Raw genomic sequence first — 26,181 nt, forward strand, 5'->3', positions numbered from 1 at the left:
AGGTTAGAAAACAAAATTCAGATGTAGTTGCTGTTGAACATTCACCTAAATGTCCCCTTGTATGTAGGGAACTAACAAGATTTTTTTTTTTTTTTTCCCTGCTTTAAATGGAAAGTAAAATAGCATATTTATAAAAGAATAAAAACGTTAAAATCTAATCACAGTGTCATTAATGTAAATTTTGATAAATGAAGAAATGTATTTTAAAGAACACTAAGTAGCATGTAGAAGTTTGCTTTCATGAGCATCTCTAAATGAAAAAGTTAGACTGTGTTTTTCCATGACTGTACTCAAAGAAGTGCAAGTGTTATTTCTCCAATGACAAATATTTTATATTGGTTAATTAAATTTAAAAAATAGCTCGTGTGGAAGTGCTTTTACAGCAAGTAATGATGTTCAAAGATATGCCCTTGCTGGAGGGAAGGTGAAAGTGTGGTTTAACTAAATTTGTAATCTCATTTTAAGAGGTCTGCATTCAAATTTACATAAGTTAGTATTTAAAGTCCACTTCCTTGATCAAATTGTTTACATTATAAGTATAGCATATAATAATGGTACAGTTGGGAAGCCCATGTACCGGTCAGCAATGGGACGTATTAGATAAGATCAGGATGACCTAGGTAGGTAGTTCTGACATTGTAGCATGCTGAATTATCAGCTAAAACTCATGAAAATTTACAAACACTTTATGTAGAGTCTAATTTGCTTTTATATACAAATGAGACAGGAAAAAAAATGTAAAAAAAAAAAAAAAAAGAATTGTGTAGCATTGTTATTTATGTGTATATTTGTTTAATGCTTTAGATTTTCCTGAAGGGGAAGTCTCTTGACTGTCAATCTCACTTCAGTGCCTGGTAAAGTTGTGAAGATTATTCTGGGAGTTATTGAAAAACACATGAAAGACATTGTGGTCTTTGGTCTCAGCCAACACAGGTTCACAAGAGGAAGGTCCTGTTTAACTAAATTTTCTTTTATGATGTTGCCCATCTAGTTGACCAAGGGAAGCCAGTTGTAGTCTTTTTGCATTTCAGCAAAGCTTTCAATACTGTTTCTCACAGTATCATTCTGGAGGAAATGTCCAGCATCCAGTTAGACAAATGCACAATATGATGAACAATTGGCTGATGGTCCAGGCTGAAAGGGTTATGGTAAATGGGGTTATATAAGACTGGCGGACAGTCACTGTTGGGGTTTCCCAGGGCTCCATTTGAGGGCCAGTTCTCTTCAATGATTTCATAAATGACATAGATGCGGGACATGAAGGTATACTAAGTTTGCATACAACACTCAATTGGGAGGAGCGGTTGACGCCGTTGAGGGCAGAGAGGACTTGCAGAGAGATCTGGACAAAGTATAGGGCTCGGCAATCACCAAGCACGTGAAGTTCAACAAGAGCAAGTGCCAGATTCTGCAACTGGGAAGGGACAACCCAAGCTATGCATACAGACTGCGGGATGAGAGGCTGGAGAGCAGCCTTGCAGAAAGGGATCCAAACATTTTGGTCAATGGCAAGTTGAATATGAGTCAGTAGCATGCCCTGACAGCCAAAAAGGCCAACCGTACACTGTGGTGCATCAGGCACAGCATTGCTAGCTGGTCGAAGGAGGGGGTTGTCCTGCTTTGCTGTGTACTGGTGTGACCTCACCTCAAGCACTATGTGCAGTTTTGGGTGCCACAGCATAAGAAGGACATAAAACTATCAGAGAGTGTCTGAAGGAGGGCTACAAAGATGGTGAAGGGTCTGGAGGGCAAGATGTACGATGCGTGGCTGCAGTCACTTGGTTTGTTCAGCCCAGAGCAGAGCAGACTGAGGGGAGGCCTCGTGGCGGCCTGCAGCTCCCTCAAGAGGGGAGCAGAGGGGCAGGTGCTGAGCTCTGCTCTGTGGGGACAGCAACAGGACCTGAGGGAACAGCATGGAGCTGGGACAGAGGAGGGTCAGGCTGAGAGTTAGGAAAAGGTTCTTCACCAAGAGAGTGGTTGGGCACTGGAACAGGCTCCCCAGGGAAGTGGTCATGGCACCAAGCCTGCCAGAGTTCAAGAAGTGTTTGGACGATGCTATCAGACACATGGTTTCATTTTGGTGTGGTCCTGTGTGGAGCCAGGAGTTGGACTCAATGATCCTTGTCAGTCCCTTCCAACTCAGGATATTCTACAATCCTGTGATTTTATGACTATGTGCTTTGATTACATTAAATTCTTTAGGATCTTTAAGAATGGATGTGTTTCATTTATCAGATTATTACCTGACAAAATAGCAGTTAATATTGAGTTTAGAGAATATTATTAGAATACTTAAGTGCATCATTTAAAATGAGTGAATAAGCTTTATCTTGTTGATGTTTTTTATTGTGGTATACCCACTGCAAATGTTACTATTCTACAGAAAACAATTTAATGATTCAAGAAGTACCATAGTTAATTGTTAATATGCTGATATCAAACTCTTATAAAGTAGAAAAAAATATTTTTTACTAGCTGATGTTCAAATTATTAATATAAACATTTAAACTCTACTATTAAATTTTAAAAAAGCAACACAACAAAACATCAGTGATTACATGTATTTTAGCTCACAGACTGTCACGTAGAGAATACATATCATACCTAAAACATTTATATGTAAGGAAAGTAGAAAATAGGTAGATCTTAAGTAAAAATGACTGTTTAGTTGGAGCATTCAGCTAGAACTTGGAAAATGCAAGTTTAGCTCGTGAATTATACCATGCTTTTTCTTGATCCGCCTTAATCTCCTAGAAGAAAATAAGTGACAATTTTACCAGATCATGTGGAGGAGCCTACATTTTAATCCAGGTCCTTTGCTGGTAATATGAAGTTGATTTTCTACCATTTTTTCCTCTCTTTTCCTGTTAGGTATATTTTATGGCAAACATTGGGTAAAGAGCACAGATTTAAGCCCTGATTTTTTTTTTTTTATTTTTTTTTTTCCAGGAATAAAAATGAGAGTATTTCAAAAGGGATGATGATATATATATATATACTGATGGGACTTTTCACTCCTAGCTATTTCCAAGGATGTATATTTTATGTATGAAATAATTGATCAAAAAAATGCAAATTGTTCAAAAACTAAATTGACCAAAAAAACTAATGAGAATACACTCTGCAATTCCCACTACACTATTTTTGCATTGGTTTTGGCAGAATTTCCCGCATAGTACAGAAGATTAAGTTGAGATTATAGCTGATGTGTCTTAAATGGTTACAGATAAAGAAAAATAGTGAGATGTGTATTCTACATTGCACTGAGGTATATGCATATAAATATATATGTATACAATACATCATTTTAATGCAGTTCCCACTATGTGGTTCTGCTCTCCCCTGTATCCACATGCACACTGAATTGCAGTTGAGGTCTGGCTTTAATGAAAGGACATTCTTCTGCTTTGCAGTTGCTCTCAGTTGTTGTATTTAGTGCTCTGATGTGGCAGCTTTCACTGTATCCATAAAATATGAGCAAGCATCAATAAGCTATCCAAGAGAAAGGAGTTTTAAGGAGGTATTTGAATGAGGAGAGGATGGCCGTACAAAAAAGGAAGGAGAGTTCTCTGAGTATAAAGGCACTGGGGAGAAAAGAAGGTCATTTGGGCAAGAAAGCTTGTAAGCATCTTGTCGTGGGGTTAGACGATAAGTTGAAATTGTAAATTCCACACTGCAATCAGTGTGTTCTGTGAGTGTGCACCTCTTGGTTTAATGAAGCTATCCACTCTTCCTCTGCTCCCTGTGTAGCTCTTCAGATACTCATAGCATGAAGTCAAAGCCATGGATGTTCACCACTCTTAGATCCGGGGGCAGAGGGAATTGCAACAAGTACTGGTAAGAGCAGTTGCACTGAAAATCCCATTTGAACAAAGCATTTTAACTCATTCCTTAGGCAGTTAAAAGAATTTGTGGAGAATTAGGGAACAGAAAAAGGCTTTCTTTTCTACACAGCATGGGCTACCAATCAGGGAAAGAGGGCACAATTTTGCGAATTAAATGACTGGTCACGCATCGTGAATAACGAATAGTGATTGTTCATATCGGCTAGTTAAAAGTTGTGTCAGAGGGTCAAATATGTTTGCACACACTGTTCAAGGACTTGTGACTAATGAAGTAATTAATAACACCCATGACCTACTTGCAGACACCTGGTGAACAGATTTAAGGGCTCCATCCATTGGTTACAATTCGAAAGTAGCGATTCCACCAGCTCTAGCTAAAATTGTGTAAAATCAAGACTAGAAAAGAAACTTTCATGATGTAGTAAAAGTGCCCATGCCTAAACACCTTCTGCATTATATCTTTTATTGATATGAATGTAGCTGGATGGATTCTGTGCTCAGTTGTGTCATCCCCCTCAGTCCAAACCAGCAGAAGCCCAAGCCACCAGAACCTTCACATACCTGCATTATTTTTTATTTAGATTTTGAGTATGAGATACTGTCACAATAATTATATTCCTTGACTAATGACATTCAATAATGATTCAGTCAAGCTCTGTTCAGAGACAGGCAAAGGTCTAATCTGCTTTTCCAGGAGTTTGTACTTGCTCCAAGGAGCAAGTCCATTGAGGCCACTGGACAGAAGAGGAAGCCTTCATGAGGGAGAGACAAAGTGCGGGGCAGGATTGGTCATGGAGATGCAGCTTCCACACAGCATTTCTTGTTCCAGTGACTATTGCAAACAGAAATATACTCCCATCCTATTAGGAGGAGGGAGAGGAAACTGGGGCTGGGAGCAGGCAAAACTCAGAACCACAAGATTTTTAACTCCATTGTGTATTTAGAGCAGTTGCTGTAGTCAGGGGCTGATGTGCTACTCTAAAGAACAAGTAAAAACTTCAACAGTCTCCCTGGGTTGTTGCGTTTTACACAGGATTTACTTGAATACCATTTTATACTTGTCCCTAAAAAATAAATAAATAAATAAAATCTTTTTGAGGAAGGAGTAAAGGGGGACACTTCGGTTAGAATGCAGGGTGTAAACTGTAAGACATTGAGTTTGTAAAATCTTTAGTCTCTCTTTTGCTTTCTGTTCTGTAATTGATTACTAGCACCCCCTTTAACCCACCTTAAAGGGCAAGCAGGAAATTCATGTTTTCGTTCATCAGCCCATCCCTCTGAAAAGCGTTCAATATTAAAACAGTTTGCGAGGAGCAAAGGCAGAAGAAACAAGAGGCCCAGTTAGACCGTGGCAAGGTTAGGAGATGCATGTCTGACGCCTGCAGCAAATATCGGCTCTTGTTCCTGTACATTTTTTGCATGGGGAGACCAAGTTAATTGGGGTATGGCTCTGTTCTTTCCTTTATGTGTGACCTTTTATTATCTCTGTGGCCCTGTAGTTCATGCAGTGTCATAAAGCTGTGGGAAAGTCTTGCAGCTAGTGTTATCAGCTGTTGGAAATTAACTTAAAAAATGAAATATCTGTGTTTCCTTTTGCCTGAAGGTGTCTGGGAGTCTGTAAACTGCTGCAAAGGTGCAATTGTTGTGATTTTGCTGTAGCCGAGTGTTGCTTGTGCATCTTTTTCCCTTCTTTCTCTGCCCTTCTCTGCCCCCCCTTTTTGGTGCAAGTTGTGGGCTGGCGATCAGGTGTTGTGCTGGGGGAGGAGGGGGGTTACTTTAGGAGGGGGCTACACGGCATAATTCCCACGAATGTAGGAGGAGGATGAAAAAGATAAAGAAATTTTGTTTTTCTGAGCTAGAGGATTCTCTGCATGACTTCCCCACTGATGGGATCATGTGCTTTCAGGCTGAGATTTTATTAACAATTCAAATGGAAATTGAGGGCACAGGAGGAGCAGATTCTCACATAAACTTGATCTGTCCATGAATGCAGTTCTCTGTTTGCCCTGACCCTGCATGGCTTAAGACACTGCCTGTGAGGCCAGAGTGCCAGACACAAAGAAAGAAATGAAAAGCAAGCACATTCCAGTAGTCTGCGCAAAGGCAATGGAGCAGTTTCTAGCCTCTCCCCAGAGAGAGATCTTATCTCCTTGTGGCTAAAACCCTTTAGAGTGTTTATTTGTACTCTAGCACCCGAGGTTTATGAATTGATAGGGATGCCAATTAAACACTGCAAGTTCCCTCAGCAAGCCTTTTTGGGGGACATGGTGGCGTCCTGCCAGTATTTTCTTCCCCACATACGTACCGATATTTATCAAAATGTCACTCTGCTTTCCCGATGAGCCAAGGCAGACAAGTGTCGAGGGAGAGGGTGCTCTGGAAAGCACCTTCTGTAACAAAAGTCGTCACCAGCCTGAGGAGAGTTTTGCAAAACTTTGGTATTGGGACACGACACCTGTTTGTAGCCTTTGAAGCATTGGCGCAGACGGTGGCTGAGCCTTGCCGGCGGTCAGGAAGGTTGCTCCCGAGTAGCCGAAGCAATGGGGCATTGTGTGCATGCTCCACTGACCTTGTGCTGGGTAGCCAGCAGCAGGCAGCACCGGGTAGAGGGAGGACGGAGGACAGAGGACGGCAGAGGCACGGCTGCTGTGGCCACATCTGCAGGGCCATCGCTCTCCGCCAATGGCAGACGGTGGGCAATGCTGCTGGCCGGCGACGAGAGCTGGGAGATGTGGCGGAGCTTTGCCGCTCTGCCTTGTAGCTGGACTGAGAGAGGAGGTGGGAAAGGCGAGGACCGTATCACAGTGCAGAAGTGGATTTCTTATTCCCCGCTGTTGCCTGATGTTAACCTTGGCAGTGCCTGTAAATGCTGGAGATCCATTAATCAAAGTATTAAACATCGATATTTCTGGCTCTCCTAAGCAGACCTCCTTTCATGAAAGCTCTGAAGCTGTAGGAAAAACAGAAGTAAACAGACGTTTTGACTGTGGTTATTCCAAAGAGTCAAAATTTTAATTGCCCTAGTTTTCCTTATTTTCAGCCAAAAAAAGAAAAAACAACCAACACCTAAAGCCAGCAACTTTTAGGTAGCAAATCATAACCATATGTTTTTCCATTTTCTTAAAGCGCTTAAAGCTTTTGAAACTTCTGATAGTTCTTAAAGTAGTTTAATTAGTGGAAAGAGACTAGCACAGGACACTGACTCGAATAGTTCTGTTCCCTTAATTTTATGGGGGTTATATTGTCCAAAATTAATGGTTGTACTTAGGCAAATTGTCAGTAATTGGTGACAAAATTGCTTTATTGCTTTTCTTTCATTTGATGCTAATTAATGGCCCTACATTATTAAGCTCAAACCTCTTCTGCATTTCTCCTTCTCCATAAATATTCTTAGTTGTAAAGTGTTGGAGTAATACTTTTTTTTCAATGTATGCAATAATTGCTTTACAGAAATGTGGTAACAGACAGATTTCTGGTGTAATATTTCCTGAAAAAAATGTAACTACTCGGGAGCTTGAAGGCACTTCATATTCCTATGAAGGAATACATTAGTAGTATAGAGTACTAACTGATTCATGTGGTAAAATGTTACCTTATTAAAACATTACCCAAATACTTTTTTTAGCAACTTTCCCAGCAGTTGCTGTACAAAATCTAGGTTTCATTTTGTGCAAGTTAAAAATCCCCATACCTTCTCTCCTATTATTTTACAGGGTGTTAGATGAAATATTTCTATTTCACTGGAGTTGAATAACCCCATAGAATTTGCTGTCATGTTTTTCACCTGTTAAAGAAACTGGCATTTCATACAGAGTGGTGCTTATCCATGTTTTTCAAATGATATTATTGTAATGCTGTTTATTAAAATGTGTATATGTATGTGGATATATTTTAAAGTCTAGAATAAATGCAATAAGGAAAAGCCACTTCTCATTTTTCATACAAGCATTATGGAAAAACAGCTTCTGTGTGTGTGGCTGGGGAGAGTTATTTCTTTGTTCATTAGCTAAAAATTTAGAAAAAAATTGGAAATGAATATGTGCCACAAAAATTTGGTGTATTGAACATATACCAAAGTAGAATAGAAAAGGAAGAAGATAAACATTAAATGACTACAAAAAGGGAGTTTTGATGGTGTTCTAAGAAAACAATAATGAAAAAGAACACTGAAAGCCAAAAAAGATTTCAAAATATAGCACAAAATATTTTATAGTTTCACAAATCATACTTATTTTCACTCTTGTCTAATCCTGTATTACAAAACTCTGAGAACTGCATCTTTTGTTTCACTGGTGAAGGGTGGCATCAATGGTGAAATATTGTCTCTGTGTTCGTTGCCCAGATTTATCTTTAACTTTAGTTAAACTGAAAGTTTCCAAAATTATTATTTCTTATTCCTTGACATGCTTATTTTCATGTTTTGTCATGAGTTAGGTTTTGAAAATATTTAGAAATTATTTTTAAAATAAAGTGCATACTTTTATACGGAGTTAAAGCATTAAAAGGTGGTATGTTATGTAAATTAATCTTTAGATTAATAATTTAAGTTTAATAAGCAAATTCGTATCTCTTTTTGATGTGATTTTTTTTTATTCGTTCCCCCCCAAAAAAAAATGTTGAGAAAAAGAAGAGAAAATTGACATTTGGAGTTAGAAATGTTTATTGTTACGTAAGTACTTTTTCTTGGAATAAAAAAAAAAAGAAGTGAAATAAGATTCTTGGCATATTGAATTATTTTAAATTTGTTGAAAGATTTTTACTTTATTTGTTTAAAGCATGCTCAGTTATGAAAACTTTGTGGCAGAGTAGAAAAGCACCAGTAATTTTGAACTCTGTCCCATCCCCAATTTCCACTGAGCGCCTTGTTCTTCCACATGGCTGGAATGAAATACATGGACATGACTGTGTCTCGAAGGCAGCTAAGAGAAACTGTAGCTCTTCAGAGTCCTAGCAAAGAGCCATACCCTGCAAACAGCCTGAGCTTTCTTTTTTTTCTTTTTTTTTTTTCTTCTTTTTTTTTTTTTTTTTTTTTAACAGACAGGAGGAGGTCAGTGTTTGCCTGGGTTTCCACTGCATTCCTTAACTGGTATAGTTATGCATATCCTATTTCTTCCTCCTTCCTGCACCATCATGGGTTTTTGAGATCTTTGCTCTGAATAGAACTGTAATTTGTATCTCTGAATGTGTACGAGTGCTTAGATGGGTATAAAACATCAATACTTACTCATATATCACTGAGGGGAGTGCCGTATATCACCTCAGACGGTGTGGTGCAAGGGCTCTTAGCTTATTAACAGTAACCCTTGCCTAGTTTCAGGTGTGGCGAAGCTCTGGGCTGTTACAGCATAGGGGCAGCATTCAGCTGCAGCTCAGATTCACCTGGTTCAGTGGGATGGACGGGAGCTGGTCCTGCACCATGTCAGCTCTGCTGGCTGCTCCCCACAGAGCACCCTCCCTGCCCCAGCCCTGTGGTGGCCTCGCAGAAGGAGGGCTTGCAGCAGTGCCCTTCTGCCAGTGTTGTCTCCTGGATGTCTGTTGGAGCAAACTTCATGGCTCTCACCTGTCAGTGAGGTAAATGGAAGAAGGTAGCCCATAACTCATGCCATATATGCTGAAATTCACTGCAGCAGTAGCAGGGTGGGAAGAAGACTGAAGTCTTGTTTATGCAGGAGCACAGGTCACTTACCTTGAATTCTGCTTTTGCAGAGACAGGAGGTGACTTGTTTCCCAGTAGGGATGAGAGTTTGTTTCCACTGTAATTGCAGGAGGCTTCCACTGAGGGACTTAGGGGACCTCAGGAGTTTCCTCTCACTTGGATATCGGGGGACACACACTGCCCAGGCAGCCCTGCTTTCACTGCTCATGTCTGTTGGTGAAAAGGCATGACTGAGAAAAAGCTCGATGCCTGACTCTGGCAGGTTTTCTCACCTGCACTTGTGTGTCTGTGCTTTTGCTTGAACGCGAGGGTGGTGGTATTGTTAGACTTCAAATGTCTCTCTTAGGTGCTCTGAATTTGACTCTCTGGAGGGAGATGCATACTTGTTTGCAGTGACTGCAATGAGAGTTTAGGTCCTAAACTCAAATGTTTTGAATTGCATCATAGATACTTAAGTTAACCTCATGTGAGAAGCATAAACTGCCTTCTCAAGTAAATGAAAGGAAAGAATAGCTAGAATCATTAGAACCTGGTGAATAAACGGCAGTGTGTTGTAAAAATGTGATTTTAATTTTGCTGGAGAGTATGAGTCCACAATGTTCATTTCTCAGTGCCTGGAGTAACATAACCTTTCTCTGACTACCATTCAAGTGGCCATTTATGATCCTTTACAGAATGAAATGCAATGAGAATGAATTGACTGGGAGAAGGGACATTTGTTTCAAGGTGACGGTGTGTAAGACCATCCCTTCCAAAGGAGACCTTGGAATGACAGAGTTGGGAACTCGTTGTGGGTTATTAGGAAGCAAAAATGGGACCTCTGTAAACTTATGTTAAGGAGGGATTAAATTAGAAGACTAATATCTGTTTATGTGTTGGGGTGGAATATAAACTGAGTTGATCAAACATTTGTTGTAAACCGCTGAGAAATTTACCACATGGATCGAAGTGGTTTAGAAGAAGGCTCTGTCTTCACATGGAAACCTGATGAAATTTGCACTTGGTCTTGGAAATCCCAGATCTTCTGAATGTAATCTAAAGAAAAGTGAATAGATACCTGTGCTCAGATTTGCTTTTTTGTTCTTCTAGCTTTCTGGGGAGCTATCTTGAAGTGATATATACTGCAGTTGGCATAAATGGCAAATAGTGTATACTTGGCGTGTTTCTTCAGCTTCTGTCTATAGTTATCATCCACTGGTGTAAGCAAGGGAAGAGGAGGGGAAGAAGCCTACTGCACTCAGCCCCCAGTTTGCATTGTCCCTTTCATATGTGGAAAGAGCTACTTTTCCCCTAGATCTGTAGAGTGGGCACTAGAATAAAATTTATACCTAAACTGTGTGCCTCAGCTGGGAGGCTGGTTTCTATATGCCTCTTCTTTGTTCCAGAAGCTTCTCCCAAAGCTGGCCTGAACACCCATGAGGCACACGTTTCTTCAGCTCTCAGTTTTAAAGAAGCCTCTCTCTCATGGATTGTGTAGGCACCATGAAGTTGTGGCATTACGACTTCCCTGAAACTCTGGCATTAATACTGTCCCAGTTTACACCTCAATGAGTGTTGCCAAATCTTATGCCAGATTTTGATGGTGATGCCTAGTATTTAATATTGACAGTATTCTAATAAAGCATTATCTCCAATAGGCATATTTCATCTCTGATTTTTGTGATAGGAAGGTTTTAATGATACCCCAGTAATTTTCTGCTTTTCAACAGTAATTCTATGAGGAAAATGTATTGGCCTCGGTGAGTGTTTGAAAAGCCCATTTATTTTAATTTTTCTGAGGATGACTCTGGATTAGACACTGTTGTGAAAGATGAGAATATATGACAACCTTTCCATAAACTTTCAATAATACTGCAGGTTTGGTGATCATTAGAGAGTAACGTAAGGTTCCCTACTTTCAGAAGATTATGCTGTAACTTTGGTGTAATATTGAAAATTAATTACTTTGAGGTCTGTTGTGTAAACACACTTTCTGAAAAAGCAATAGCGACAGAAACTAAAGTTACTACATGCTTAAATTTGCTTAATATTGATTAATTGAGGAATCTTTCTCATTTGAGAAGTCATGAGTATCTCAGCCTTGTACTTACAGCCAAGTAGTATTTGATTACGGGGGAAAAAAAAAAAAAAAGGTGCTCTACGACTAAGCATGAACATAATAATGAAGAAACAATGCAACATAGTCAACCAGGCATGAAGAATTGTCTACTGAAGGTAACAGGCCAAGTGTCTCATCAGTTGGATTTTAATAATGCCTGGCAGAAGTGCTTATAGTTGTACAGCAATTGTTTTAATATCTAATTGAGTTTCAAGCTGAAATATGACAGTCTGTCTTGAAACATGAATAGAACATTTCCTGTGAAGCAATGTCTAAGTATTTCTTTAGGTACTAAACTGAGAGTAGAAAATTGGTAATACTTGTTTTCAGATTCCAGGAGCCTTCTAACTATGAATAACTAAAGCTGTATCCTGTGCAGTTTTACTATTGTTACCTCTTTCCTCTTCCTGCCTTTATAATTTATTTTCTTTACCATATTCACTTGATGCAGCTTGTTCCATTATTATTTTTGTTTTTATTTTTTATTATTTTTTATTTTTATTTTTTACTGTTAGCTGTTTGCATTGGGCACTGCCATTTGCTTTGTGGTCAGCAGCATACTGAGGAGGATGTGCCCTGGTTCTGCCTGGGGAGCCCAGCTGCAATGGCGATGTGGACTTTAAACACAAATGTGAGTGCAAAGCTGACATACTAATTATGCTCCCAATAATCTAGCATTACCCTTACACAGTCAGGAGTACAAGATCATCCTAATGGAATGGTAGAAAACAAGAGTTTTTTAAAAAGCTTTTTTTTATATTTTTTTTTTTACTGAGCATGTATGCTGAAATGGATGCAATACACAAAATGTAGCCTTCTTTTGAAATGTTTTTTTTTGTTGTTTGTTTTTCAATTTGATTTCTTATGATTGATTGGTATGTGAAGCTGGAGCTTTTCAGGAAAAGTCTGGGATTATGAGCGCGTCAGCCTCTGCTTTTAGCACAGCAATGAGGTTATCAATAATGCATTGGGGATCTCAGAATCCTTGAACATAGGGAAATCACAGCTGGTCTGGGTTTATTGTTGAAATTGCAGATTTGCGCCAAGAGGTCACGACAACTGCATGTCAGACAGCCACACACGCACACAGACGTGTCTTGGGGGAATGAGGGGGATAATATCTGAAGCATTGCCACTGCCCATGTTATTTAGAAACTCTTCATATGCTTCTACAGTACAGCTTAAAAAGCAGCATATTTAATGCTGCTGGCAGTGTCCTTTTGACACTTTGGCCTTTCCCAGTATTATAAGTTTTATTGTTTTCCTGACAAGTTTATTCATATACTAACAGCTTGCTTGGCAGCAATGTTCAAGCTCAGTACTTAGGCTTTCTGGTCACGGTGATGGCTGGCAGTAATAGAGAGGGAGAATAAGTGAGTGTGGAAATGCAAAGCTGTCTCTTGTTACATTTTATCGATCTCATTCTGGTGTCATTCAATTAAGACAGAAATGTGATGGATAGTGTCTGCATAGATTCCTACTTTGCTTTCCAGCCGCTCCATGTAAAGCTTTTTGGGGGAGGGAGGAGGAAAGGAAGGGCGAGAGGAGGAGGGGGTAACAAATCAAAGATACAGTGTGATTTGAATTACAGATCAAACTTATCTTTTTTAAAAATCGTTATTCTAAAGGTACGTTGAAAAGCAATATTAGCTGAGCTAGCATTCTGTGTTTTCTTGCTAATAAGTATCTGGAAACGTCTGGCCTATCGTTCATTGTGGTAACATTTATTTTGGTCCAGATCTTGTCTGTGATTTATGAATAAACTCTTGATTCTTATGAATTTAGTACACATATAGAAAGGGCTCAAGAAAAGAAAGGACTTACTTTCCTAAGAAGCTAATCTGCATGCAGGCAGTATTACTTTAAGGCAGTAATTCCAGATAAACATCTGAAGATAAGGGTTGTTCATTTCAGTCTGTTGTTTACTTTAATATGGTTTAAAAAAAAATAATCATTGAGCAGTTCTGTAAATGGAATACAAAAATCCTGGGAATGGCTCCATAGGTTTAAGTAGAACTACATCAATTCAGAACAAGTGAGCCTCTCACCCAGCTTTCAGACTGTGGTAATTTCAGAACTAATGAATTATTTTCAATCAAACTGACATTTTTCTGCCTATAGTGTGAATGAGGTAGCCCTAGGCTTCACTGGCCATTTCCAGAACCCTCTTCTGTTGTTGCATCTGCTGCAGGCTCCATGGTCGGACACAGAAGTTCCCCGGGAGAAAGACCATGGTAGCTCTCACCTCCTGGTCTTCCCAGGGGACGTACAGAGGAAGAGGTCGCAACTTGAACGGTAATGTCCGTAGCAGGTTTGGGATTTTCTGCTGAAATGGGGTTACATGGGAAGAAGCCAACTGGCCAGAGCCAAAAGACTTCACAGATGTGTATTGGCTATTACAACCATCTCAAGCAAGTAAGCAAACAAACAAAAACAAAGCCCCAAAACCTAAGCAAAACAAATAGATTCCCACCAGCTGGCTGGATGAGCTTCTGGGTAACCTGGTTTTCCGAGGTCCGCAGCTGTGCTCAGGCACTGCTGGGCTGGCACTCCTGGCTTGCCAGGCTTCTGTCTGCCTGGCTGGTGGGGATGCTTCCCCCCTCGTGGCTCTCCTGCAGCTCCCAAAGTCCCCTCTCCTGCACTGGTCCCAAGGGCTGAGAGGCAGGTGCAGGAGCCCTAGCAGCCAAATTTTAGCTAAGTCTTGGAGCTGTGTTATTTAGGGCTGTATTTTCCTTGCAACTGCTGTTACTGAATCCGCAGTTAAAGCTGTGGGAGGTATTAATTACTCTGAGAGCTAATTAAGTTTTAAGATTTTTAAGTTTTAATGCAATTAATTTTAAAGTTACATTTTAAATGTGATGAGGCTTGGGATACTTCTAGTTTTATAAAGCAAAGAGCACATTTCTAGCCCTCTTACTCATTCTTATCTGGAGAAGTACTCTGAGCGCTTGTTTGTGATTTTTTTGTGTGTCTCAGGTTGGATGTAGTTGCATTGTGCTCTATAGAGTCTACAAGAGTTATGAGCCTCAGGGCCAGGTTGGTGAGCCTGAAAAGCACAAGTCAGGTGGAATTTCAGTTTTCAGAATTGCCAAATTTCAGTTGCAAGATTGGGAGTGCAATGAACAGAGTTTTCTCAGAATAGTTTTATCTCGCTTGTGTGCTATTAATAAGATTAATAAAATGTTGCTAAAATGTTCAGCAACATTTATACTGCCATAAGGAAAATGTGCATTAATTCTGTTTTTTAAAGGAAACAACACCTTTCTTAGAGCAATATTTGATGTAGCAAAGTTTCTTTCTTTTGGGCAGGAGTTCTAGAAAGCACCTGTAACTTGTATTCTGAGGATTCCAGGAAAATAAGCATACCAGCAAGGTGTGAGTGGCCTCCCAGGCAGGAGGGTGAAGAAGGGCCTCACGCAATTCCAGCCTTTTCTGGTTTTCTACCCAGCAGCAATGCTAGGTGCATTCAGGATTGTTTCAGTTATTGCTGGAGCTGCTCTGACTTGTGGACTGGTCTGGCACTGGGAGGCTGCTTAGGTGAATCACAGCTATATAATTCCCTTTCCCTTATGCACAGTTCTTAGATATTTAGGGGTACTGAGTATATGCAGCTTGAATACTTGCTCCATTTCCAGTATCTCTGGAAATAGCTTTTAAGAAAAGGCAGTAGGGTGGACTCATCTTATGTTCCTATCCTCTAAAATTGCATTATTTTTGTTTAGTGATGGTTTGTTGCAGTGTAATTGTTGTAGCAAAGATATCATTGCTTGTGTAACATCCTCTCTTTAATGAGGAGACTTTCCATACTCTACCATTTCATAAATCATCTCTTCTGCATTTGTCACTCAGATATGAAATTAAAATAGTGTGTGAATAAGGCAAACTGTGTTCCGCAGATTTTATGAGAGGTCACAAAGCAAGTGCTTTGGGTGCCAGTGCTGTTTGGACAGCTTCTTAGCATGAAGCAGTTAAAGCCCTTCCCTGTTTTACATCCTGCCTAGGCACAGGTTTCTGTTTTTTTCTGCACTCCAAAGAGAGGACTTGCATTGGTTGTTCCTGGCTTTGCAGGCTGGCAAAATGTAACATATTGAGTCATTTTGCATTTTTAAATAGTGCTGATTTATCTGCATGATGAAAAATATTTGTAGCATAAAAAAAAAGGGGGGGAAGAATATAATTTTTAAAATAATGTGACTTTGACTGAACAGATTGAGGGACCTTTCTGTGGCCATACGAAAAATTTATAACTGAAGTAAAGGTTGACCATGATTTGTTCTGGATTTCATTCAGTGGCACATTTAAGTATACAGTAGGTCTCAAAAACCATCAATAAGCTAATTATAGGAAAAAGAAAACAAACCAATCTCCGAATTCTGCTCTACTTGATAAGCTCTACATATTCCCTTGTTTAACAGTTAACACTGGAAATCTGTAGGAGAAAATACATATTTGCTTATATCTGTTCTTTTTTAGGTGACAGAAAGATAGAGATTATTGAGGTTAAGTATATCATGTCCTGCTGTCCTGGCAACAGGGCAGGCAGTGGCAAGTCAAAAGGCTTCTCCATCATGGTTTATTTTGTATTTTGTTTCCGTGCAGTCCTAAAAATTTTGTTTCTTGTCCACTTAAACTATATTCTTTCAGGTTTCACAAAATTAATTTCCAGGCCTGGTTAAAGGCTATACTTCCAGTGAGATAACTGTAGTAAGATAGCTAACATATAAGACTGCAAGGTCAGAATTATAACTCGTATTATATTTAACTTCTGCAAGCATGGGTTGGTTACTTAAGCTAATGGAAAAAATTATATCTGTCATGAGAGTTATTTTCTCTGTGTACTACATGTGTATTACATACTTAAAGCATAGTTACAAAAGTGTTCATATTCTTGTAAGAGAACAAAATGACAAATGGCAGGGAATAGATAACAATTATCTCATATATAAAAATATAATAAAATGGAAGAATGAAAAATAATAGCTTTTAAGAAAATAGAAGGAAACTTAAAGGAAAGATTAATCTGAACATTTTTCTCCTGTTGTGAATATATGCATGATTTTGTTGTCTTTCAAACATTTCATTGGTTTTTGATAGCATAAAAGTGAGTAACTTACTTGACAGGTAATTTCTACTCTGCCTTCTCAAGGAAGCTTTTATTCTACCACAAATTTCATCTTTCCCTGACCTGCTGAAAGCTCATCAGGGTGTACTTTTAGATATCTCCAGCTCACCTACAGCTAACCCAGACCTTAAGTTTGTAAAAGTTTAGTTAGACAGCTTTGAGTTAATTTTCACACATTTTTTTAATGTCCGTATTTCATAGTGCGTAGTACCACCAGACTGTTTTTTTTTTTTCAGTATTTTAATTTGAGAAGAGAATGGCTTTAAGAGTACACTGTAAATTTGCTGTCTTGAGACGTCCGCTTGAATTTTGAGTTTTGTTTCTAGATTTTAGAAATTCACAGAAGGTGGGGGAGAGGACAGACGGCGGAAGGGTTTCCTAAGCACGTAAGTGGTTATGGCCTATTGTACTTTTTTTAGAATTGAAGTATTTCAATAGCTTGAAAATGAGCCAGACAGCCTGTGTATTATGAACAGGGGGGAACGGGGGGGGGGGGGCGGGGGAAGAAAAAAGATAAAAATAAATAAAGAGCAGCTGCAGTTCTGTTAGCAGCACCACAGAGTTAAAAGGGATCTGCAAAATTATAACCGACATTATGTATACAAATCTAGGAGAAAAGAACCCTAAAGTATATTAAACCTTGTCATATTCTGTTCTGGTCTGAAGGCTTAGGGTTCAATGTTTAACTTATGTGCAAGGATTTTTTCTCCTTTCAAGCGCTTATGGAGAATTAGAATTAAATATGTAAGACAAACATTAAGTCAGAACTTTTAACAGAGCTTGCCTTTAAAAATAAAAAATGTCTCCCAATAATGAAGTTAGTTATTTTCTTGACTATAGCAACTACAGCAAGAAGTTACAAGTTACCTGTCAAACAAAATTAGGGTAGAAAATAATAGTATTGGTGTAGAAAATAGTATCAATTAAGAAAAACATATTTTTATTTTGGCATTATTTTTGGCTTCTCAAATTCCTAGGTTTTGCTACTTCTTGACATTTAACTGTAGGTAGATTAGTAAACAATCACATTTTTCCTGCGTGGAATACCCCGTTATGACTTCAGTGTGCAAATAACGTGAAGTATTTTCCCACTATTTCATCATTAAGGTCGTTTTTTAGTGAGAAAGACAGACAAGTGATCAGGGAGTACCTGAATTTTGAAGACAATTGGTTCCAGAATATGATGAACATTCATTGAATCTTGGTGTGATGGTGAAAAGAGAAGCATTTCTTTTCTTTGCTGCACTTTATTCAATAAACTAAAGCTAGTAGCATAACCCTCTTTTTTTGTTGTTGTTTGGTTTTGTTTGTTTGTTTTTGATTTTTCGGTATTAAATGTTCTCTCCCATTAATGAGAAACTGAACAGTCTTTCATAGACAATGTTCCAACTGAAGAGAATTCATTGATGTTTTTATTTTCCTTCCATCTGAAGCTCAGTATTTAACTCTTCTACTAATTCTGGATGTCAGTAAATGTCAAGATGGTAGATATAAAAGGAAGCATATGCTAGAGAAGAGTCAACTGAGTTTCATCTAGGAAACCATCAATAAAAGAAAGTGGAACACATCATGAATTTAGTCACAATAACGATTAGATGTGGTAGTAGTGATTACCAAGATTTTTCAAATACGGTCAGGACTACAGTCACTATAAATTACAGCAACACACATAAAGACCTCCTCTTCATCATACAATCTATTTCTGGTTTGGAATAATTGAAGAAAGCTCTTTACAGCTGATTGTGTTTGTGCAATTTTTAAAAATTATTCTTGTAATGCCAGGTAATTGGAAATAGAGAGAAATTGTGGGGGAAGTCATGTTAGTATTGTGGACATTGATTGTGATTTTGGGAAATGTAGCAGTGCCTTACCATCCTCTGAGTAAAGAATTTATTCCTTTATATCTAATCTACCCTTTTTTTAGTTTACAACCATTACTTCTTGTTTTATCATTACACTCCCTGACAAACAGTCCCTCCCCAGCTTTCTTGTAGGCCCTCTTCTGGTCCTAGAAGGCTGCTATAAGATCTCAGAGCCTTCTCCTCTCCAGGCTGAACAACCTCTTCATAGGAGAGGTGCTCCAGCCCCTTGATCATCATTGTGGCCTTCCTCTGGACCTGTTCTAACAGGTCCGTGTTCTTCTTGTGCTGGGGCCCCAGAGCTGGATGCAGTACTCCAGGTGGGGTCTCATGAGTGAAGAGCAGAGGGGAACAGTCACCTCCCTCTCACTGCTGGCCATATTTCATTTGATGCAAGCCTTTGGCTGGCTTTCTGGGCAGCAAGCACACATTGCTGGCTAATGTTGAGCTTCTCATCAACCAACATGGGGGTAGGTTCTCCTCAAAGGTGCACTCAGTCCATTCTCCTCCCAGCCTGTATTCATGCTTGGGATTGCCCATGGGTTAGGATCTTGCACTTGACCTTGTTGAACTTCAGGTTCACACAGGCCCACCTCTCAAGCCTGCCCAGGTCCCTCTGAATGGCATTCCTTCCCTCCAGCATGTTGACCGTACCACACAACTTGGTGTCATTTGCAAACTTGCTGAGGGTGCGCTCAATTCCAGTGACCATGTTGCTGACAAAGATGTTAAACAGTACTGGTCCAACACCAACCCCTGAACAACACCACTCATCACTGATATCCACTTGGACATTGAGTCATTGACCGCAACTCTTTGAGTGTGACCATGCAGCCTTACCTACCGAGTGGTCCATCTGCCAAATCCATGTCTCTCCAATTTAGAATAAGCTGTCATGCAAGACAGTGTCCAATGCTTTGAACAAGTCCAGGTAGATGATGTCAGTTGCTCTTCCCCTATCCACCAATGTCGTAACCCCATTGTAGAAGGCCACCAGATTTGTCAGTTGCTGTCTGCCCTTTAGTGAAGCCATGTTGGCTGTCACCAACCACCTCCTTATTTTCCATGTGCCTTAGCATAGTTTCCCATAGATCTGCTCCATGAACTTGCCAGGTATAGAGGTGAGACTGACTGGCCTGTAGTTCCCTGTGTCTTCCTTTTTTCCTTTTTAAAAATGGGGGTTATGTTTCTCCTCTTCCAGTCAGTGAGAACTTCACCAGACTGCCACGACTTCTCAAATATGATGAGCAGTGGCTTAGCAACTACATCTGCCGGTTCCCTCAGCACCCTGTGAATGGACTTGTATACCTTTAGGTTCCTTAGATGGTCTTGAACCTGATCTTATCCTATAGTGGTCTGTTCTTCGTTCCCCCAGTCCCTGCCTTTGCCTTGTGGGGCTTGGGCAATGTGGCTGAAGCTCTTGCCAGTGAAGAATGAGGCAAAAAAAAAGTCATTGAGTACTTCAATGTAACAGGTAACAGGTAACTTCATGTAACAGGTAACCACATCTCCTGTTTCCTTCCAGAGAGGGCACATAGTTTCTCTAGTCTTCCTTTTCTCAGTGATACACCTGTAGAAGCTTTTGATGGCTTGTCATTATCAATTTTTGGGTATGCTTCCCAGAAAGACCTTCCAAATTTCAGTTTTGTAAGACAATCCTTTAAACATTTTAAGCTGGGAGTAGTGAGCTGCTGACTGGTGATTGTATGTTTTCAAATCACTTGCAGAAGGACCACAATACTTACAACAAAAACAAAAGCACAGTAAAAATTAAAACCTTGCCGTGTCTATCCCTGAACAGCAAATATCTTGTTTGTTCTTAGACGAGACAAAGAGATGAAGGCGTCTTTGCCCTGTTGGAGGAAGACCAAATATTCCTTTAATTTTCTTCCAGAGAAGAGAACTTGTAATTGTCTTTTTCCGAAATCATAGCAGTCTTTACAGAACATTACATGATGTTCTTGTGTGAATCCTGCTCGCTGTACTTCATCTCCTACAATGCTGTGTTCTTTTAAATTGTGTAACATCAGACCCAAAGGGACACAGGGTAACTCTGTGAGTAGAAGAATAGCATTGCATAGTTCTGGAGAGGTGTCTGAAATTACCACGAAGTGTTGTCTGTGCCTTTTATGGTTGCCCAATTCACAGAAATGCAGGTGCTTTAGATGCAGTGGAGGAATGATTGTACCTTGTTGTGAATGTGGGCAACCTTAATGGCTGTTGCTTAAAGGGGCTACATTTCATTTTCTGTCTCCTGAATAACATCATGGCTTCCCCACTATAAGTCACACATGAGCTGGAACGGTGCAGCCAGACTGCATGCAAATATTTAGCATTTTGGAGTAAAGAGAATACACAGCTAATTGAAGGGCAGCTCTAGCCTCACCAAACCCTGTTGAAATGAAAGAGTATTTATTGTCTGCGGGCAGAAGTTGGAGATAAGTGCTGGAAGTAAACTACAGCTGTTTCCTAGCTGCTGTCAAGAAAGAGATTTTTAGCCAAAGGCTGTGGGTTTCTCTGTGGAGAAGGTCAGTGAGGGATTATTTTATTTTATTTATTTTTTAATGCAATGTTGTGCCACTCTGGCCTAGGTTCTGTCACTGCTTGGTAGGTGGCCTGTCCATAAACTGGTGTGATACTTTGGTGTGATACTTCTGTCATTTGTAATGTGCTTTGGCATTCACTCCAAATCTGTTTGTGTCCCTTAAATTCGGTCTAAATTTTGAAGATTTTGTCTCCATGAACAGTGTCATCTTCCCACAATGAAATAAGTTACTCTTGCTCATTTCACATTGGTAGGAAAACAAAAAATCAATGGCCTTTTACTTTTCCTGCTTTCCTGTCTGGCTGTCCTACAAGCAACATCCAAGGAATCCAAGATCATTTTCCAAGAATTAAAAAGGAAAACAATGTGTTTTTAATATTCACCTCTTATTTGGAACAATTTCCTTGAAATTTCTGGGAGTAGAGATTCAAGTTGCTTTTAAAAATAAGACTCTGTCAAACTGCTAAGCTAGGTAGCCAAATACATTCCTGAAAACCTCTATTTTGGTCATGGACTGCATTAGTTTTTCTATCTCAGCATATATTCTAAAGGCTTTCTAGGTTCCCTTAGAAATATACCAAAGTATTAAGGACAATACCTTTGCAGAGAAAGGAAAACATGAAATTAAAATAGTTCCTTGTGCTCTCTTTAACGTACAGGTTGTTCAGCCTGTGTACATTATCTTTCAAGTATCTTGGATCGGTGGACAGATGGATGGACAGATGGGTGTACTTATGGATACAAAAATGTGTTTATAGGAGGATAGTCAATATTTTTGGACATGAATGTCACACTTTTTCACATTGGTTTTGTTATCTGTATCTGTTTCCACTTCAAGCAAAGGTGAAAAATTAATATGCAAAACTTAAAATTAGAATAGCAGTCATAAGAGTTTCTATTCTTTTATGTATATGAGAATATATAACTTCCCTCAAATTAATGAAATACTTGAAGTCTATTTGACAGTAAAATTCATGTTGATGAAGCTACAGGGAGGCTGAGGGTTCATTGTGGTATAAAGTTGAGCTCAGGTGAATCACAAACATGAAGACTCAGTCCCCCTCAGCCATTCCTCTTTGCTTTATTTATTCTATATACTTTAGATGGTGGTTAGCCTTCTGTATTGTAAAACTGGAAAATCCTCAACTAGTTAGATTTAGATGTAAAATGATGGGATGGAAAATCAGAATGGTTGATCTGTAGCAATCAGACTCAAAAACTTTATTCTAGTCCTTGGGGAGTGAGGAGTTTGGAGCTGTATATGTATATGAAATAAAATTCATGGCTGTTTCCAAAAGGTTGATACTGGAGCAAGAATCCAGATGCTGATACCACAAGGTACTGCAAGCAACACGGATATCAGAGCTCTGGTCACCCTGTCTAGTGAAGGAAAATTTAAATTGGAGAGCCTTAAATGTTGATCCATGTTGCTTCTGTTGTCAATCTTTCTCTTTTCTTGAGCAATTTTATGTATGAAATAGTTCTTGACTCCCAGTGTGAGCTTTGTAATGGAGTTTTACAATGTCTGTGTACAATCAAAGATCATTAATGTTTGTTTAAGAAACCAGATAATATTGGAAAGTAAATACTAAATGACAGAGTACAACATGAAATATAACTATACAATACTGTCTCTAACAGTTTATGAAAATGGCGCACAAACAGATGAGACAGAAGTTCAAAGGCCCAGGGTTCCAGCAAGTGACATTATCTTTGTGGATTTCTGTTTGGATTCAGAATTGGCTGAATGAATGTAGAAATATGTAATCAGATATTGCTCTACAGCTGCTCCTTCCAGGAAACTCAAGAGCATATCTTTTCTGATTATAAGTGGGCAATAAATTATTTTCAGTAATTCCAGCTCTGCTTGTTTCCATAGGTAGCAGAGGAGGAATTTGTGGGTTTTTTGATCAGTTGTTACCCACTTATCTAAGCCATTCACCACTGACATATGTTACCTGACTTTTCATCCAATACAAAAGTAAAGAGGGCCTTAACATCTTTGTGGTGGTGGTGTTCGGACATCCATGAATTTGCAGCTATACAGAAATGTCTCCTTACCAAGGAGGCATGCTTCTCATGGGTCAGCAGAGATCAGAGGGGAAGGGCGTTTCTGCTACTGTAGTAGTTTGTGGCTGCTACAAGTTCTTTTTTGTGATGGCTCCAGCCATCAAAATAAAGTAGAACGTTATAAAATGATCATCATTTACTTTCATTTTTTGAGGACTGCTATTTATCACTCTTGCTGCCTGCTGATGTGTGCTTTTCTGTGTTACCCCAACAAGCTTTCCTAAAATAAGGACTGTATTCTGCTACAAATGAGTTACTTTGTACATATAAAGAGAAAAGGCTATGATGATTTGAAAATGGCTTCTAACCTGGAAGGATAACTAATGGATGTAGAATAGAGTGGAACTTGCTTTCACATTTATTTTTAAAATACTTCAGAGTGCATTAGAATAATGAGTTAGTTACTGATAATGGAATGAGAATAAACAAGGCCCGTTTGTATGGTATGGCAAATTAGATGTCAATTATGTGGCAAAGCAGCACTGAAGGATGTAGCAGACTGGGAATTAAGCTGTAGTGTTAATTGATTATGAAATCATTTGATAGCCTTTGGTTTTATTGAAATGATTCTGAGAGTGCATCATAAACTTAAAATCCATTACGCCAGAAGTGCGGCACTTTGTACGGAGGGTTGCCTCAGCAGTGGGCCAGCCTCTGAGAACAGTGAAAAACTTAGTTCATTTTTTGCAGGTCTTTTGCATGAAGTAATTAGGGGGTTGGGTAGCTTTCTGACCATAACTGCAATTTGGATCTACATCCTTCAGTTTTGCAACTCGAACATCTTTGTTTCAGCTGTTGGCATAACTAGTTAAATGACAAGCATGCTCTTAATCTTTTATGTATATATATTTTTCTTCCTTAAATTAGAGGAAAGCATGCCTGGTGCTTCTACTTGAAGAGGCAGATGCTACAGAGCTAGCTGATTAATGCCATCCAACCTCCGCGGGGGGCAGCCGCTCCTAGTTTCTTTTGGATGTGGCCTGTGCTGTAGATTTGCTCTGGTTCTGTACCCCTCCCAAGGGTTTTGCTCCCAGTCACTGCCCCAGATGGCTAGATGGGCCACTGGCAACCCACTGTAAATTAGGATGTTTTAAACTCTGCACCTATGCCAACTTTGGTGCCTGCCCTGCCAGACTACCCACTCCTTTTTGTGCTGTGTTTCAATGGGTCTTGTTTTGTCCTCTGTCCCAGTTCAGCCTGTCGGTGGCACCTTTTTCATTTCAGAGTTGCACCAATTGCCCTAAGTTTGTAATGCTTAGGTTCTTAGTGTCTTGTAACCTTCTACTAGCTCTCTTTTGCTAGTAGTGCAGGACTCTTGGTCTTTTGTTACCAGAAGGTCTTGGCAGTTTGGCAGCTATACTCATTTTGACTGCTTTTCTTCTGCCTCGACACGATCTCTTTTTGGTGCTTCCCACTTTCTTCTTCTTCTAAGGGCAGGAGACCTGTGTCTGTGGAGAGGCCAGAATGTAAAGATAAAAGGAAGATGAGATGGGAAAACAGAGTAGTGTGAAGTACAAAAAGCATAAAAGGGCAGACTATAAATCTGTGGCGCAGGTTGGGGAAGACACAGGTGCATTATGTGGCCATTGAGGATGGCTGCACTGTTGTGCTCCATGCAGTCAGAGTTTTGCCCTCCCTGGTGACCTTTGGTATTGCTTTATTTCTTTTTGAGAACAAATGTTCTAGACAGCAGGGATCACCTTCGTTTTGCTGGGATACATCAAGAGGCTTTAAGTGCTGCTCGGGCAGCTGCTGAGATTGCAAGAAAGGATCTCATTTTAATGACTAACTTGAAGAAAGAAAGAAACCCTAGCAAAAAAACACCACCACCAGAAGCTTTTGCCTCCCATAATTCCACTGAATTATGTTACCTTTGCATATGAACCTGTGTTTTGAAATAAGACTCCTGGATGTGGGATGAGATGGAAACCAATTGAGCCAGTCTGACATTATTTTGTTACTAGTGCATATAAATACTGCTTTAGTGCCACTTATACATAGGTACCATACATATCTTTAATGGTATTTAATTGAGATTAAAGAAGCTGTTGGAGTGGATGCTGTGAATGCATATTAGGAATATTACTTAAAACCATAAGCCTTGATATGATAAACCATAACAAGTCTGAAGGACTCATAATGGCTTATCATGTCAATAAAATGCACTTAAAAATCCCCGAGTGATTAGAAGGAGCCATTTCGGTCTATTATATCAACTGTTATATGCTGAGAGCATATGAGATTTATTTTTCTTTTCCATCCTCTGTTTAAAAAAAAGAGAGGAGGAAATTAAATCATAATAAGCTATGTTCAAATAGAATCAAGGTACTAAAATAAACCCACAGAAGGCAATTTACAAATTAAGGAAGGCAGTGAAAAGTTCTCTCCAAGCAGAGAATGCTCTTGTGTTACACTTGGTCTCTGGTCCTGAGCATCTCAGTGTGGTTAAAGGCTGGGGCATGTGCTTGCACTGGTGCTGTTCCTGTCGAACCGTCGAGCAGCATGAGCAGCACACCTTGTGACGAGAAAGCAGAGGTTTGCCCCTTGTACTAGTGATGACCTCCAGCACTTCCACACAAAGAAGGTTGAATTGCCTTTACTACCCCGTGTACGTGCTCAGCACAGGCTCTAGCAGAAGGGAGTTGTGGTGCTTTCCTTTCCCAATGCTTTTCCGAGCATCTTTTCCAGGAGCCAGGCAAAGGGGATGGAAGTAGCACCCGAGCCCAGGGAATCTGGGCTCCCGGGGGTTTCAGAGACCCTAATGTTTGTGGGTATCACACTGCCAGAGCTTCATACACAGCCAAGTGCTCTGTAGCAGCTGCTCAATGGGACATTTCTGTACTGGAGATCGGTTGTCAGCCTTTGTTTTCTGTATGTGTTTCTCGGCCTTTTGTCTTGCTCTTTGTCTCACCTCGACTGGCCTGCAAGGCTCGTGCAGACCCAGTAGGCTCTGGGAGATGGCAGGAGGTGCTGCCATAAGAAATGT

General features: G+C 39.7%; 1 protein-coding gene across 13 annotated transcripts in view; it reads left to right on the forward strand.

Annotated features, from left to right (window-relative positions):
* Window positions 1-26,181, forward strand: part of LOC121079132 — a 242,263-nt gene that overhangs the window by 56,357 nt on the left and 159,725 nt on the right. For all 13 annotated transcript variants that reach the window (XR_005824895.1, XR_005824894.1, XR_005824915.1 and 10 more), the window contains exon 4: window positions 3,751-3,837. Coding sequence is in view for 6 of the 13 variants with exons in the window: in XM_040576020.1 (XP_040431954.1) it covers window positions 3,751-3,837 (87 nt within the window). In the remaining 7 variants the exon portion in view is untranslated. The remainder of the gene's footprint in view (window positions 1-3,750; window positions 3,838-26,181) is intronic.

Source organism: Cygnus olor, chromosome 1 (assembly GCF_009769625.2).
Source record: "Cygnus olor isolate bCygOlo1 chromosome 1, bCygOlo1.pri.v2, whole genome shotgun sequence".
Lineage (NCBI taxonomy): Eukaryota > Metazoa > Chordata > Aves > Anseriformes > Anatidae > Cygnus > Cygnus olor.